This window comes from Thermobia domestica, chromosome 13, assembly GCF_964235325.1.
Source record: "Thermobia domestica chromosome 13, izTheDome1.hap1.1, whole genome shotgun sequence".
NCBI classification, from domain to species: domain Eukaryota; kingdom Metazoa; phylum Arthropoda; class Insecta; order Zygentoma; family Lepismatidae; genus Thermobia; species Thermobia domestica.
The window spans coordinates 206,369,708-206,387,636 of NC_137466.1; the positions used below are offsets into that span (position 1 = coordinate 206,369,708).

The window sequence follows — 17,929 nt, forward strand, 5'->3', positions numbered from 1 at the left end:
TTAAATTCAGAATTTTTATTCATTAATAAATTAAGTAATTGCTATAGCCTAATTTCAAACATATGTAGTAGCCAAACTATGTTTTGGATTTTAAATAGAAGCATTAAACATATTCTATCTCTATTGAGAAATATTGAGTAATTCGCAAAGAAGATTCCTTCTGAATTTCCGTTACATTTCACTATATATATATATAGGGTAAAAGAACTAACTAACTCTATGGCCTATGGGACCCGAAGGTTCAATGCCGTGTTCATGAAACCTCTCCATTGACTTCTATACTTAGCCAACCAGATCCAGTTTCTACTTTGTACTCTTTTTTCTGCGAGATCCATCTTAATATTGTCCTCCCATCTACACCTAGGTCTTCCTAATGGTCGTTTTCCGATTGAACTTCCAGTTAAGACTTCGAAAGCGTTTCTATTTTCATCCATTCTGGCTACATGACCTGCCAACCTGAGCTTTCTAGACTTGATGACCCTAACAATGTTTGGTAAACGGTACATATTATGCAGTTCCTCGTTATGAATTTTCCGTCACTTCCCATTCTTGTTTCTTATAAGTCCGAATATTCGTCTCAGAATTTTATTCTCAAATACCTTCAGTCTGTGTTCATCCCTTAAAGTGAGCGACCATGTTTCGCAACCATACAGAACAACAGTCATGATTATCATTTTTTTATTTTATTTTATTTTTTATTTTGAGTTGTAAATTCCTCGACAGAATTCGCGGTGACAAAAGATTTTGAACTGAATAATCACATTTAATTCGTACAAATTCTGTAAGAATGTTGTACAATGTTTCTCTCCTAATAGAATGGTAAGCCTTTCTAAAACCAATAATTAATTGATGTACCGGGGTATTGTATTCCCGTTTATTTTCGAGAATTTCTCGAATGGTAAATATCTGGTCGATATTAGATTGATTTCGTGCAAATCCACACTCCTAATCTTCAATAATTATCATCTATTATCTAAATTTTGTGTAGTTATATCGTTCGGATTTTGTAGCTAACGCAGTTTCTCCTATTTTATCTTATAGTTTGGTGCATTCCGAGTCGAATCATGGTTGTTCCTACGTATTTCCGCGTGTCCAAATTTTTCTCTTGTTGAAATTTTAATGCCATCCCTAACTTGTACCCAAGTATCCTCAACACTAGTGCTCTCAAAACCTTCTAAATCCGAGAATCTATTCGACATCTCAATCTGGTATTCCCCTCTCGCCTGGTTTTCTAATTTATTTAAACTAATCCTGCTCTTTCAAATGTTAAATATTCCCTTTATTCAACGATAATATCTTTCGTATTATTGCTGCTACCATATAATGATCAGTGTCACAGTCAGGTTTTCTGAAGACCAGACATCAACTATGTTAGACTGCCTTCTTCTATCTGTTAAAAAGGGGGGAACGGTGGCTCAGTGGTAGAGCGTTCACCTCTGGTGCTTGGGGTCTCGGGTTCGATCCCAGCCCCTGCCAAGTGAACTTTGTGGTGGACAAACACCGTGCTCGTGGGTTTTCTCGGGGATCTCCCGTTTCCTCCCACTTTCTTCATTTCACTCATCCTCACCGTCTCCTTTAGCCTAACCGGCATAACAGTGGGACGTAAAACTCAAAGATTTCATTTAATTTTTCTATCTGCTAAAACGTGATCAATTTAATAGTGTGTTCTTCCTTCTGGTGAGGTCCATGAGTATCTATGAACGTCGCGATGTAGGAATTTTCTACTATTCACGATAAGGTTTCTGGATCTTGCGAAGTTCATAACTCTAAAGCCGTTGTCATTACTTTCGTTATGCATATTTTCAGTTCCCATAATCGATTTGAAAATATGCTCTCGTCCTACCTTCGCATTGAAATCCCCCAATAGAATTTTTATATGGTATCGCGGAAGTTGGTCAAATATTCGTTCTACTACTTCTTCGTAAAAACTGTCTTTTACATCATCATCCTTATCTTGTGTTTGGGCATGTACACTCATGTTCAAAATTATTGTCACATGTCTATAAATATGTTGTTGCAGGAATATAATTTGATAACGAATTCTTCCGGTATTTCTTATAATGTTGGTATGTGTATAATCGGCAAAGACATGTATGTAGCAAATTTCATGTCAAAAGAGCAGTAAATAAAAACAATAAAACGAAAATAAAACTTTCTTGTGCATTTAGTAACATTTTGTTTTACTCATTCTATTTTTCATATTTATACCTATAATTCTTTTCCTATGAAATTTTCCACAAATTTACACTTCCCGACTATATACATAGTATCAATATTAAAAGTGCCCTGCAAAATCATTATCAAATTACATTCTTACAAGAAGACAGTTATAGATATGCGACAATCATTTTGGACATTAATAATATCACACTACCGACCTTTAAGAGTAATAAAATAAAGTCTATCATTAACAAATTCAACTCGTTTATTTGCTGATATTAAAAGAATGGAAATTAAAAGGCTATTTGTGTGGTCGGGCACAGAACAGAGTTACAAAAGTTTACAACTATTGCTGGAAATTAATGCTGTCGCTCATTTCGAATGTTTTAAAAGCACATAGTTTCTAATGTATTAAAATTTCATTTCTGATCTGTACTCTATTGTTTCACGATCACCGAGACGACATTAAGGCAGAACGTAAGCGCTAATGTAATGTGTGTTGCCAGAAACTTACGCAAACTTTATTATTTTGGATAGTATTGATAGTTCCAAATTGTACGGCTCTCATGGGTTTCTTTCGTAAACTTAACCTTGGCATATTAACATGCACAAACTTTTTAATATAGATAGATAGAGGAAAATTAAATAACCCTTCCGGTAAAGCGCCAAAAGAGAAAGTAGATACTTTGAAAAGGAGAACAGAAAGCGATGATTAATATGAAGAACTCGATCATAAATTAAGTGTCGTCTCTCGAAACACACATTGAAACCTTTCAGTTTTACGTCCCGCGATTATGCCTTTTAGGCGAAGGGAGGTGATGATTAAACAAGTGAATGATGATGGAAGAATTGGTGGAATGAGAAAGTGGGAGGAAACGGGAGTACCCCCTCAAAAATCCAAGTACATGATGTTGTCCACTAGAAGCTCACTTGTTAGCGACCGGCAAAACTATGTCCAGGCTAGCAACAAATGCGTGCTCAGCGCTTTGCGCTGCCCTGTCTCTAACAAACGTATCAGAAGGTTTCTGAACCTGCTAGTGGTCGTCACGTTTTTTATTCACGTGACTCTGTAGTTTGCCTCAGGACGTTAGCTGAACCTGCTAGTGCTCGTCACGTTTTTTATTCACGTGACTCTGTAGTTTGCCTCAGGACGTTAGCTGAACCTGCTAGTGGTCGTCACGTTTTTTATTCACGTGACTGTTGTTTGCCTCAGGACGTTAGCTGGACCTGCTAGTGGTTGTCACGTTTTTTATTCACGTGACTCTGTAGTTTGCCTCAGGACGTTAGCTGAACCTGCTAGTGGTCGTCACGTTTTTTATTCACGTGACTGTAGTTTGCCTCAGGACGTTAGCTGGATGCACCAACTGGGAATTGAGCCTTGGACGATGCGGACGTGAGTCCAATGCCCTTACTAGACTATGGATCTTCCATTCTCAAAATTATGATTTTATATTCCAGGCTCTCTGTGAACTCTAGCGTGAGAGATTAACGATCTATTGTACTGGAACTTTCTATTTTTAATATAGAAGTTTTTATAAACTTTAAAAATCATTATGGATATCACTATATTGTTCTAACATCTTTCCACTTTTACTCAATATGTTTACAAGTACAGTAGAACCCCTCAAATCCGTCACTTTTGAGACTGGGAGTATGGTCGGAAAAAGGTTGGATTCAGAAAATACCGAAAAATAGGGATTTACAGTAAAATAAACAATCTCTGAACTCAAAAATGACTGTATTGTTTTTCTACAGTAAACACTAAAAACTGCACATTACAGTACAGAAAACATGCACAACTAAAGGAACGATATAAGAGATGACAGAGCACTAAAGCTGATAGCGGTAACAGCAAGTAAACAACAATGCCGCGATGCCAGGAAACGACAATGGGCCTCATGGGTCACTGACAGGTCGAGACAAGTTCGGTTCGAGCATGGTCGGATCAATCGGAGTGGTGGACAAGCCGAGGGCAGATGAGAGGGGTTCTACTGTACATTAAATATTTCGCAAAACCACACTCATTACATATGTTACGTCTACAGTTTGTAAAGTGCGAGAAAGCGGTTTAACTACTGTAGGAGTTTACTTAGGCCAAAACAATTTAAGTACCGTTTGATGGAGTAAAAAGTAATTTTGTGATATGAGGGAAAATTCAGTTTTTATGGGATAGGAATCTTTTCTAACAATTCCCGTCAAAGGATCTTTTTATTTTTAATTTCCCATCAGAAAATGATTTAAGCAAGTCTCAACTTTGGGAAATGTTAGTTAGTGTTCGGGAAAATTCATTTCGTTGGAGCTACAGTTGCCTATGAGAGAAGAGTTGACATTGTCTTGTCTCAGAAAGGTATCGTAGAAGTAATGTCTTATCTAGGATGTATGTTTGTTTCTATTGGAACACACAGAATGAAAAATATGAATTCGGCATAAGTGACATATTGCTTTTTTGGGAATGATTTGTATGAAACATGGTGAATTGTTCAAGGGATGCGCTAGAACAGGCAGTGTTCGCCCTATTTTTGGGCCCCCTCTGAAACAGAACGTTGCAGAGAATTAATTAACTGAAGCAAATCTAGATAAGAACTAAGCTAAATTCAATTTAGAGCATTTTCCTCAGTTTTGCGTAAAATTATATACTTCTTATTAGATGCAAAACATCTGTCATTAGCCTTTTCCCCTTCTAGGAATTCTAAGAGTTTGAAATTTTCATTCCAAAAAATCCCAACTCATATCTTAATAACTGCACCATGATAAGTAGGCCTACCAAAGGTATCGTATCAGGTGTGGTACAATGTTTAGAGGATGGCCGGGGCCACCAACAGTTCTTTTTTAGTATTAATTTCTCCACCCAGTAATCCGGTTGGCTACGGGCGTGTGACGTACTGTTATGGTTTCTGCATAGAGCATTAGCGTCAGCAGCACATAAACATTGGGGAGACAGACTACCTTGGGGACTAGGGTGTATGAAATAGCCCCAGGAAAGTGGGGGTTCTCCCCGGAAAATGAAAAAAATAGTCTTCGTACATTGCATTTCAAAGCATTTTTGACTTAAGAAGCAAAGAAAAACTATTTTTTTTTTGTTTTATTTTTATAGTTTAAAAATTAGTACAAAATTATGTTCCTTTTGAGCTAAACTCACTTTGCTGTTCGCTATCTAAACAAAAACAGTTTGTAAATTTACAGTTAACTCCAGGGCCGTGCCGTGGGGGGGGTCGAGCGGGGCGACGGCCCCGGGCGCCGAAGTAAGGGGGCGAAAAATTCAGGAGAAAAAAGGAAAAAAAGATAGGAAAAACTGCTTGGAATATATGTATGGGGGCGCTGATTTTCCACGGCACGGCCCACCACTAACTAACTCCACCTTGACCTTCATAGGTCCAAAAACTGACTTCACACCTTTATTCAGGATTGGAAACAAACTTTGGTATGTACTACTTTTTTTCATATTCACTTTGTCTACCATTGTTTTGTGAACGTAGCAAACTGTTACATGGTTGAGGGTGTTTAGGATCAGATGACGTAAAATGCTTGAAATATTAGGGGCGGGAGGACGAAAACAATATTGCAAATATTGGAGGAACATGTCGCCGGTGAGATTGACGACCGTGACATAGACCATATTTGACCATAATTTATATCTTAAGTTAGATCCTTTTGAACAAAAAGAACAGATCAGAGCCGAATTCATAATTAGTTTATCTTGAAATTACTATGCCTTTTTAATTAAAACTAATCATTCAATAAAGTTTCATTCAAAAGTATCAAAAGTACCGGTAGCTAATTCTTATCCCTAATTTCATTTTCTGTTTTAATGAATGTATAACGATTTGAAGCACATTTCAAAATTCGTTAGATAAATCTTCGTAACAGCAGTATCCGAGAATAAACTAAGATTGATTCCTGAAACTATTTTCATTGGTTCACGTTTCAACCCTATTAATGCTTCCAACATGGCGACATTGCGTGAACTCTCTCTGGAAAGTTGAAAAAGTCTCATCGTTCAAGGCGGTAGCAGTCGTATTGCGCCATCTATTAGCGAAGAAATGGAGCTTTTAAAAAAATGTTACATCTACATCTGTGTTGTAGTTCATAAATTTGACACTTGATGGTGCGCTTGACCTTCCGGCAGTGCTTGATGAGAGTGCGTGTGGCTTGGTTTAGTGGTTTTAAATCGATTAAGAGAAAAATAGCAATATTTTGTACCCATTATCAGTGAAATGTCTGAGCCAGAAAAACGGAAAGCAGAGGAAGAATCTGAGGAGCCAAACAAGAAGGAGAAATTGGAAGACAAGAGTGAGAATCATGAAAACGAAGCAAAACCAAATCAGAATGAAAACAACGCGGATGAGAAAACAGAATCTGCCGATTCGGCGGTTCCCGCGACAGACAATGAAAATGATAAAAGCGATGGACTTGCTTCAGGCAGCGAACAAACAGAGAAAAAGAAGTTTGTACGTTACTATAAGTTAATTTTGTTTATTTACGTTTCCTGGTGTTGTATACATATAATATTTTCATGTGTTAGCTGTATAGGTAATATGTTTGCTTATGGGGGAGGGGGAAAGCTGCTCGTGGCACAACAAAGAAAGCTTGGCGCTACGTTTTTTCCTCCTAAGTATTAAATGATTTGTTTACTTCTGCTAATTTAAAGTTCACTGATAACAGTCAAACAGAATCATAGGCATGTTTATGTTTGTAAATACACTCGAGGCAGTATTGACTCCTTTATTGTTGTGTTATGTAGATGGTCTTGCAAGATGAATGCGTGCTATCATGAAGCATGACCGGGTCAGCTTATATCGGTAAATGCCCTAGATAAGTTTATGAAAGGAGCTTAACCGAGGAGAACGACCGGAATGCGTGTCACGGATGACTTACTTGTTAATGCATTGTTTGCTAGCGAGACATGAAGTAGTACATTGTTCTTACATGGTTACTGCATCCCGGTAGCGTCTGGTGTGTACAGTTACGTCAGTACCGGTGTTGCTTCTCGGGATGCAAATCAAGCGAATGCTGTACATATGTTCTTCTGACAGGAGAATGCTAAATAAATGAAAATTGAACACATTCCCAGGAATACGTTCATTGCTATTAAAAACCAAAAGGAGAATTACGATATTCATTCAAGGTCCTTATATTATTATTTTGATTGCGCTGTGAATTGGATCTATTTCAAAAATCAAGATAAATTGCATGGATCAGTGAAAAAAATTATACTTAGTCTCTGTTTTCAGCTAGAGGTGTTAAAATGGGGTATGTTTAGTACAAGGGGTCCAGAAGCACGTAAAAAACACAAAATTTATAGGAGAAATGAGTGATGCAAGTATTTAGACGTAATATAACGTAACCAAATCTAACCTAGCCTAACATAAACTAACGTAAGCTAACCTGAACTAACCTAAACTAACGTAATATTAGTAGAAATAAGCGAAATTCTATCATTTTTTTGGAAAATTATGCGGAACTCCTACACTAATATAACATAAACTAAACTAACCTAACGTAACTAAACTAGCCTAACCTAACTTAAACTAACCAACCCTACCGTAAACTAACCGAATGTGAACAGAAATTACCAAAATTGTAACATTTTTTAGAGAAAAGAGCTGGACCCCTTCTGCTAAACATAGGCCGTTAAAATTAGCGGGAGTATATTAGCTGAGGACTAATCAAGTCAAATAGTTTATAGGTAAAGAACGTCAATAAGAGAAAAAAAAAAGATCACAATGTAGGGTAGATTAGGTAAACCTGATTGCATCGATTCTTTTTAGGCCTTGGAGGTGCTTGTGCGCAGAGTATGTCTAGGCGGGTAAGCCATTAGGTTAGTGGAGGTTAGGTTTCATATTTCTGGACATACTTTTCGCAACTTAACCCAGTCTGAGGCTTTCTGTTTCCGTTTACAAAGCGTACCGTAATACTGTGATTTGCTACTTCGTTTTATAATCTTAGAATCGGAACAGTTAATCAAAACGTTGTACTGCGCACAACCAAAGTATACCATTATAAGTTAGAATAGTAATGTAGGTTTTATATACATGTTTTGTGAAACCGGGCTAAACTGTCAACTTCGAATATACAAAACAATTTGGAGTGAATGCTCTGCCGAGTACCGGGTTAAGTGCTGTATCGCCGGATCAATTTTTTTGACATTTACCAGGTGAATTGGAGTAACAGGCGAGGGGAACAGTAGAAGAATGTGGTTTTCCAGGCTGTTTTTGATGTAAGCGGCACTGTATGTGGGGGAGGAAGAGACTATTTGGCGGAGAAGTACACTTCTTATGATTTACTTGCGGGTGCCTATGTTTAGCAGAAAGGGTCCAGCAATCTTTTCTAAAAAAAACGTTACAACTTGGGTAATTTCTCTTCGTATTAGGTTAGTTTAGTGGTCCTGCATAGTTTTCCAAAAAATGATAGAATTTCGCTTATTTCTACTAGTATTAGGTTAGTTTAGTTTAGATTTGGTTATGTTATGTTGTCTCAGTACTTGCATCATCCGGTTCTTCTGTAAATTTTGTATTTTTTACGTGCTTCTGGACCCCTTCTGCTAAATATAACCCGTGGCGGGAAAGGCAGTGTATAAGTAAATGGTGCGTATTTTTTCTAGATTGTGGCATAGCGTGTTTTGAGTTTTGTAGAATAATACAAGTGGAGCATTACTGGTATGAGACGATGACAAGTGCTATTGAAACTCGTATCGTTGCCAAAACCCACCATTTTTCACTACCCTCGCTAAAACGTACACACCGCTATTGTCGCGCCTTCTTTCGGACGCGCTATCAAGTAGCCCACCAGCTTCGCCCTGCTCTGCCTCGGTTAAATAGCATTCCTGCTTTTAGTAGCCAGCTACCACAGGTGGGTTTGTTTTTGTAGTCTAGTTTTTATGTTACGTATCCGGATGTCATGTTTATATACATATGGAAATTATCTACTCCAAACTGTAACAGTTTACACGCCCCTGTTTTGAAGGTAACTGAACGTAATATGACCTAAGGTAATGTAATCTAATCAAATATACATTTTGGTACTTTTTTTTTATTACTATTTTCATTTTCGTGTGCTCCGGCGATTTAACACTAGTCCATTTGATACAACATGTCCTTTCTCACACTTGCTTTCCTCGTTTTTTTTTCTTCGTGTACGTGTTCACAACAATCAGGCAAGAAGAACTGTTTCTATGGCAACGGCACGTTCAGCCAATTATAGTGACTCATTTCTCTCGCTCTGCAATGGTAAGCATTCCTCCCTTTCCTCATGTTGCTAACTTGAATATAAACAAATGCAAATTGTTTTAGTCGAATGTCAACTTCAGTGGTGGAACTGCTGGTTATTGAGAGCATTTTTGGGTAAACTTTAGAATACATGCTCCAGTGTCATCTTCCGCGTTGGAAAATAGTTCCTCTTTATATTTTGTTTCATTTTTGGTTCTAATGTTAGCACTAACGTATGGCGTTGTTATTAGCTTAGCTTCACGTAGTTAAGTATCTTCTGAGTCTGTCATGATGTACAACACAAGCACGTGCTCTTGTATGTCACGTATAGTATCATGCGCTCGCTGTGTGATACTTCTGTTGCTTTGGTAGTTAAATACGTGTGTTCTCATAAGTTCGTATTATGACTGCAGTGTGAAAGTTGTGTGTGCAGCGGGTTGTTCGTTTTGTTTTCCATTGGTGTTATGTTAAGGAAGGTCGCTAAAGTTTAATTGAACATGAACTTTGATACATAGCCCTATTTTTTTCTTGTTTGACAAATTTTGATGCATGGTGCATGCTCTGGACTTTTTGATTGCCGATTTGATTTTTCATTTTAATATTCTGGTAAATAGTCTTGTTTACTTTAGTGTATTACAATTTTGAAGGAAGGGAGGTGCTGCCTTACGTGAATGTGTGATAGCTTTTTTTCGCAAATTGTTGGAGGGGGGCTTGCCCCCTTCATATGTTAATTGGGATATAGCTGGAGCGTGCTTTGTGAATTTTAGCACCGGGGGACAAACTTTATATTACACGCCCCATTGGAAAAAATGTTATCTATAACATTGAGTTAGAGCTGGAGCAGTAAACTTTAACGCGGGGTGATAAACTTTATAATAACTTTATCTCTTTTTTTCCTGAAATATTCTAATGTGCTGGTGGGCATGTTTTTGTTTTAATTATGGCGGTGTGTTTCTTTGGTCGAAAATAGACTAAAATAGTGATGTCATTTCCTCCTCTTTACCATGGTGGTTGCCATTTTTTTTTTTTTTTTCTAAACAAATGCATGAATCGAAAGGAATTCTATTAAGTCTGCTGTTAATAACATACTGTTAATTAGACAATTTTAAAATATTTTGAAGACAAAGTAAAGTTAGTAAGAAAGGTACAGAATAAGAATATGGGGGCACTATTTAGAAAATTTACGAGTTAAATTCAGTAATTCATGAAGTAACATCTAAGGAATCTTCTATAGGGACCACATTTCTATGTAAAATGTTAAGATAGAAATTGCATAAGGAACGCTAGCAATTATGCGCAATGTAGAATCTCTAAGGTAGAGACTGACAAGCTGTCGGCACAGTGAGACTAGAACAAATATACAGTTGGTCTACAAGGAAAAATCACTGTCTACTTTGAAAATAATGTTAATTACATTGGCGCATTCAGGTTTCTTAACACACTTTAAAATATGAGTGCATAGTTACAGTGGCTACAAAATAAAGAAACACACCGTAAAAAAAAAAAAAAAAAAAAAAAAAAATGGCCACTAGGCTTGTAGCCATATACGTGCTGAGAGTTTTTAGTCTGGACCGATTTCTGATCGGTTAAGTTTTAAACACTAAATCTGTAGCCCTCCATATATGCAATGTAATGTGTGATATTGGTGGTACTAAATAAAGATTTTCCAGAGTTATTTAAGTTTAATATCCGATAATAAACAAGTTAAGTATTTTGACACTTAATGTAACCTCCAAATGTATAGATAAATATACAAATCTACGGTATCAAAGGAAACATTTCACTTTCAACGCATGTCATATTTTACCATATTATTTACCCAATTGCTTGCTTTTCCTATCTTTTCATAGTTTCATTCATTGGAAATCTTCATAGTTTCATATACAAGTATTCCTTTTGATCTAATGTTCGCAATCCAGAAGTTAATACTTCACTGTTTTTGCTTTGTAATTACGTTCTTAGGACATGTTTAGAAAATAAAACTGCGATCACCATGGCACAGTCTATAGTCCCAATGCGCATGGGTACTACGTACGCCATTGTATTGTAACTGGAGCGGGCTTTGTAAAGTTCACCCGTATTCTTTTTAGTTCACTTGTGCAGTTATTTATCTTTTTGTCCTTCTGAAATGACTCTTGACAATTATATTAACAAGTACGTGAAGATCAGTACAACGTATGTTTATCAGGAGTCCTTCGTGAGTGAGTCGGCAGACGTATCGCATTTGTGGCCAATTAGTTCCCGTTTCGAGTTCAAATGGAGGACAGTTTCTCTGGGATGTAAGCCGAGAAGCGGTTTGAATTCCGCTTTAAGCTTATGTGACCCCTTCAAGCATTACTCGGTTGTTGCATAATAACAAGATGAAACAAACTTATTTCTATCCATATGTGATGTAAATACATAAAGAAAAAAACTGGTTTAAACAAAAAAAAAAAAAAAAGTTTAAAAAATAAAAACCGTGGCTTTGCCAACCTTGTTTCAATTTAACAAAACTAGTTGTAAATTTACCTCACTTTACCTTTAATGTAAGCGAGAGGTTCCCGAACTTTATTCTTTTGGTTGAATTGGCCATACTATAATTTAGCACTGTAGATCGTTCATTGAGCACAGAAAGAGTATGGAAAGGGGTTAGATGCCGCAGATAGGAGCAGAATAGTTTAGGTTGAATTTAATGCACTTCAATAAATTTCAGTTCTTTCGTAGCATATACGCTTGCACAAAATTCCTGATATGCGAATTTCCGTCTATGTATACACAATGAGTTAGTGTCCCTGTCATGACTTTTTGCACTGCTGTTGTATGCTACACCTTTTTTACAACTATTATATCAGGCATTGTTTCCATTTTGTACTAATACACAATAACACACTGAGCAAGGCTATGTGATAATATGTGGAAAAAAACAAAACAAACACGTACCTGTGAATAGTTCTACACGCTTTTTTATGTACCTGTAAAAGTTCTTCATATCACTCTATTTTCTGCATTCCTCGTCATCCAACGATTACAGACAGGCACTTCTTCCCTCTCTCCTCGTTAAACTTAGCGCAATTGTTTTAAAAATGAGATGAAATTATTGACTTTTTACAAAAATGAGATGAAATTATTGACTTTTACGTCCCACGATTATGCCGGCTAGGCTAAAGGAGACGGTGATGATGAGTAATGAATGAAATGGTAGAATTAAGAAGGTTGGAGAACCCCGAGCAATCGCACGCACACGGTGTTTGTCCGCCACAAAGTTCACTTGGCGAAGGCTGGGATCGCACCCGGGACCTCTAGCACCACAGGTGAACGCTCTACCCACTGAGCCATCGTGGTCCCCACACCTTTTTTAAAGATTGCTTTCTTGTAATTTATTTACCTAGCTCCCGGCATTTGTGGTTATCGCAAAATCACGCGAAAAGTGAAAAAATGCCAAAATGTACTACATTCAGTTAGATTAAATTCGTCAAGCTGCGTTACGTTAGAATGGGTTACAAGTGAATTACCTTCAAAACAGAGGCGTGTAAACTTTTACAATTTGAAAAAGAAATTCGTTATTTGCGTATAAATACGGTGTCCACATGTGTGACATAAAAATCACAGTGCAAAAGCACGAACCAACGTGTGCTAGGTGATCACTAAAAAGCGCTAAAAAATGATAACTAACAAGGCAAAGCTGGTGGACACGCGAAGCAGCGCGGGACTGCGTCCGTAGGGAGCAGGCGCGTGAGCGACGGCTAGGATAGTGTAAAGAGATTGATTTTGACAATGATACGAATTTCAATAGCACTTGCCATGGTTTCATACAGGTGACACTCTACTCGTAAACATAAAATACAGTTTACGTACACTGTGCAGAAATACACCGCCGTAGTGACAGATCAGCAAGTTAAATTTGTTAGGTTATAATTAAATAAAACACAAACGTGATATGTCCCAATCTCGCACCATTTCCACAGTGTCTTTCCCGCCACTAAATCATAAGTGTACCTTTCCGCGAAGTAGTCCCTTCCGCCTCCACATGCAGCGCCGCTTACAACATAAAAAATAACCAACAACAAATATCTTAATTTCAAGTATTACCTTACTTTCACTCATTCTCCATCAAAAACTAAAATAAATTATTCAATTCACCAGGTAAATTTCCTGAAATTGGTCCGACGATACGCCACTGAACCCCAGCTTCCAATTGCGTAACTTTTATCCAATGGAAGTAATTGCTCACCTTACGAATAGGTAGCCTAATTGCTGATGTTGTACATACCAGACAATAGTGTATATTGTTCGATTGAGGAATACTGGCGTGACATAGCTGCACGTTCTGTCAACAAATCGAAGGGAAGAGTCGCACTGAGGCATTCATTTATGTTGTTTCTAGTCAGCCAACGCCCCTGGCTTGCTTTTACCGTTCAGCCTAGTTGAATGTTGAATCTTCTGTAAATGTTCAAAGTACCGTACTATGTCATTATATTTTGGTTATTCGGAAGTCATGTAACAATTCATTCTATTATATATTACGATTATGGATTCATGATTTCGTCGCAAAAGCTGCTGTCTATGGTTATAGAGCCTTTCGCGACAGCGCCTCAAACACACATGTTCTGTAAGACGCCAGCTTTTTTAACTCTACAAGAGAAACACGCGTAGGATGTTCAGCTACTACGAACTAGTTTCGTTCTAGTCGGGTTCTAGTTTCGACAGCCATAAACCTGAAAGTATCTGCCTGAGTTTCATTTCAACCGTGCTTGTAAATGAAAGGGCATTACTCGAGCGGACTGTTCTACCAAATTTTGACACATTTCTTACATTTTCAGGTTAGGTTAGAGCTTTACTTTTCTTTTAGTAGAGCATTCATTAAATGAGGAGCTCCATTACTACTTGCTGATTGACTTTAAGAAGGCTCAGTATAAATAAAGGGTGAACGTATAGTATAAAAAAACAACTTGTGCTAGGTGGCTGCTAAAAAGCATGATTGCTATCTAATCAAGTCAGGGCAGTAGCGCGCACGAGCCTGAGCTGTAGTGAACAGGCGTATGTAGGGAGCGATGGGGTGTATACGCATAAACGAGGATAGTGGAAGAGCACACTTACACGTATACTTTCACTATCACTCAGAGTTCATTTCAATATGCTGTGCACTGGCAGTAATTACTTATATTCACACTCTCATTCCTTTACGAAATATGTTTCTCGTCGTATTTCACGTATAAATTGTCTGTTTGGTGAACACAATGAAAGATAGGATAACATGTGAAGAGAGTGCAGAAATTGCATCATTGAGTATATTGTAATGTTTTCTGAATGGAATTGTCTTCTGTTACTGTGGAATAGTAACCAGATTTTACTACATAAAATTAGGTCTGTGAGTTGAAAGCGAAATGCATTCCTATCAATAGGGTGTGTTTATAGCAATAACTTCGATATGTTAACCAATTTTAGTATGATTTTCTTGACATAGAACAATAATTATTCGTGTATCACCAAAAATCGTATTCAGATTAACCAATTTAATTTAGTTAGAGAGGTGGAAATGTACTTTTGCTTTAGATTATGAAGGGTTATTCAAAAAGCGCGTCGTCTGGCAAATTTTTGCTTCTCGGTTGCCAACATTGTTTTGTATTATTGCTCTGCGCACGGGCATTCCGATTGTCGCCTTAGTCTGAATTTCTCGCATTTCTTCAGCCTGTGTCTGGCCATGGAGCAGTTTACTACAGAGCAACGTGTGCTAGTTGTGAAAACTTTTTATCAGAACGGAGAAAGATATGCAGCAACTGTCGTAGAGTTATGAAAGAGTGCATTGAAACGGGTTCAACAGTGAATATTAGAAGTCCTGGGCGTCGTTGTAGTTGTTGTTCTGAGCATAACATTGCGATGGTTCGTGATAGTGTGGCAGTTGGGCAGGCAGTCATAGGGAATTTTACGAACAGTTATTGCATGCCAGCGCAGTAGAATAGGTCATATGTCCGACATCATTCACCATATCTTGAAATCGGAATGTGTAATAAACATGTTTATTAATTTTGTTAGTTTTTTTTTTTTTTTTTTTTTTTTTTTTTTTTTTAGTTCATAATTTGGTGTAACAAATCCGGCGCGCTTTTCGAACAACCCTATAGAAGTGATAAAAGTTAATCTATAGATAAACCTGCAAATTTGGTTTAGAGTACGTGTATAAAAAAAAAGTGCAAGGGACGTAAAGTGTACTTTGATTTGAAAGCGTGAGCTTAAATGGAACTCAGCTTTTGTAACAACAAATGAAATAAATGTCGATTTTAAATTCATGTAATTATAAGCATAGAGCAAGGATACACGAATGCAGAATGTTGATTGCCATTCGTAACTTCTATTTGTTATAAAATTAATACTGTGGTGGTATAATATAGTGAAAGTTAACGCTGTTTCTGGGCAATAAGGGTCACTGACCGCGTTGTTGCCGGTAGTTGACGATTAAATCTTCTGCCAATAGTTGTTTCTGTTATGACGTAGTACTGTCTGTTTATGTTGTTTTAACTGTTCTTTCGGAAATATTGATACTTGTTGGAAGTGAATAGTGTGTGTGCGCTTTGTTGACATACACACACACAAAAGCCGAACAAGACAAATGGTTGTACATACAGAAGTCGGTCACAAGGAAATGACCTGTACAGTCCATTTGATACAACTTGAGAGCTCCTTCGTGGCTAAGCGGTTAGCGTACGCGCCTTTGGCGTGGGAGACCCGGGTTCGATTCCCGGCGGGAGCTCATGTGGTTCGGATTCCACGTTAATCAGTAGGTCCACGTCTCATATAGCCTCGCTGCTGAAAGGGACGCTAAACTAAAATCAGCTCAACTCAACTTGATACAACTTGTCCTTTCTGACAGTTGCTTTCCTCTGTTTTTCTTTCCTGCACGTGGGGGACGCGGTGCATCAGTAGTAGAGCGTTCACCTCCGGTGCTTGGGTCCCTGGTTCGATCCCAGCTCGTGCCGTATGGACTTTGTGGTGGACAAACATCGTGCTCGTAGGTTTTCTCGGGGTTCTCCCGTTTCCTCCCACTTTCTTCATTCCACCATTTCACTCATCTCTCATCATTACCGTCTCCTTTAGCCTAACCGGCATAACCGTGGGACGTAAAACTTAAAGATTTCATTTCATTTTCCTTCCTGCACGTAGTCATAACAACCAGGCAAGAAAAACTGTTTCTATGGCAACAGCACGTTCAGTCAATTATAGTGGCTCAATCTCTTGCTCTGCAGTGATAAACATTCCACCCTTTCCGCACGTTGCCAATTTGAATATAAACAAATGCACATCATTTTAGTCGAATGTCACTTTGAGTAATAGATCTGCTGGTTATTGTGAGCATGCTTTTTAGTTGTCTTTTGTGTGATTTAATTGTATGAAACTGAGATTATTTGCAGTGAATAATTTCGTGTTTCAATACCCGACACAAGAGCTCACAACACAGCAGTGAGTACCACGTGCACACAGCTAGCTGTCAAAAAGGACAAATAGTATAAATTACAGTATAACGCACGGTGCTATTTCGAAGGCATGAAAGGAAATAAAGACCCTTTTTTTTCTCCCGCAGAATATATGCTTAAGCGCACTACGATTTTTTTAAAAGTCAGTGAATGAACTATTAGCTGCGTTATTGTAGAAAATTCGAAGACATTAACGATACTTTTTAGGTGTCACAGCGCCTGGCAATAATCATAATAATAATAAATCACGAGCAAGTCCAAAATAAACTCTAGATAACTTCACGGAGGATGCAGTTCGACCTCACGTTTGTAGATACTACCAACAAAAGAAGTAAGGATATTGTTGTTACACTTTTTTTTTTTTTTTTTTTTTTTTTAATAAAGGGAAATGGTAAATATTGATCCTCAGAGAATAGTATGGTTTGACTAAACATTGTAAACGTCAATCACTCCAATAGCAATTGCTGGGCTGATTCGACACGTAAAGACCTGTCCCAGTTATTAAAAGATAAGAGATTGATTTTGTTACTTGCAGGCCGGTGTGAGGATTTCATATTTAACTGTTTCTCTTTTTATATCATGTAAGACGACGGTTCTTTTTTTTTTTTTTTTGTGTGTGTGTGTGTGTGTGTGTAAACTCAATGCAAAACCAGTTTTATTAATCTTTTCTTTACTTTTCCTGTAGATTTATCAATTGGGGGAGGTTGAAGCGCTCATCTCATATTTTTGAGGGCACGCGTAACATATATATATATATATATATATACAGAGTTCATTATGAAAGTAATGAGCATTGCTTTAGAAAAACTGTTTTATTGTTCCGGTTGTTACAAATCTTTAAAATTCCTCAAAATACGCTCCTTCTACATCGATACACTTCTGGAGACGTGTTTCCCACGCCTGGAAGTCCTCGGCTGGAATGGCTTTTAAAAACCTTGTAACATGGGCTTCAATGTTCTGCACGGAGTCCCAATGTTTTCCTTTGAGGTGTCTCTTCAAACGGGGAAACAAGAAAGTCACTAGGAGCCAGGTCAGGACTATAGGGGGGTGGGGGACCACTGGGCTTCTGCTCCGGGCCAGGAAGTCGACGACGGTGAAGGCGGTGTGACTTGGTGCATT

The 17,929-nt window shown here is 37.7% G+C and overlaps 1 protein-coding gene across 1 annotated transcript in view; it reads left to right on the forward strand.

The window, feature by feature from the left end:
* Positions 1-6,248: 6,248 nt before the first annotated feature.
* The window catches only part of LOC145668973 (protein RCC2 homolog), a 63,074-nt gene continuing 51,393 nt past the window's right edge, over positions 6,249-17,929 (forward strand). The window contains exon 1 of the mRNA XM_081737279.1: positions 6,249-6,608. Coding sequence (XP_081593405.1) covers positions 6,375-6,608 — 234 coding nt within the window. The 5' untranslated portion in view covers positions 6,249-6,374. The remainder of the gene's footprint in view (positions 6,609-17,929) is intronic.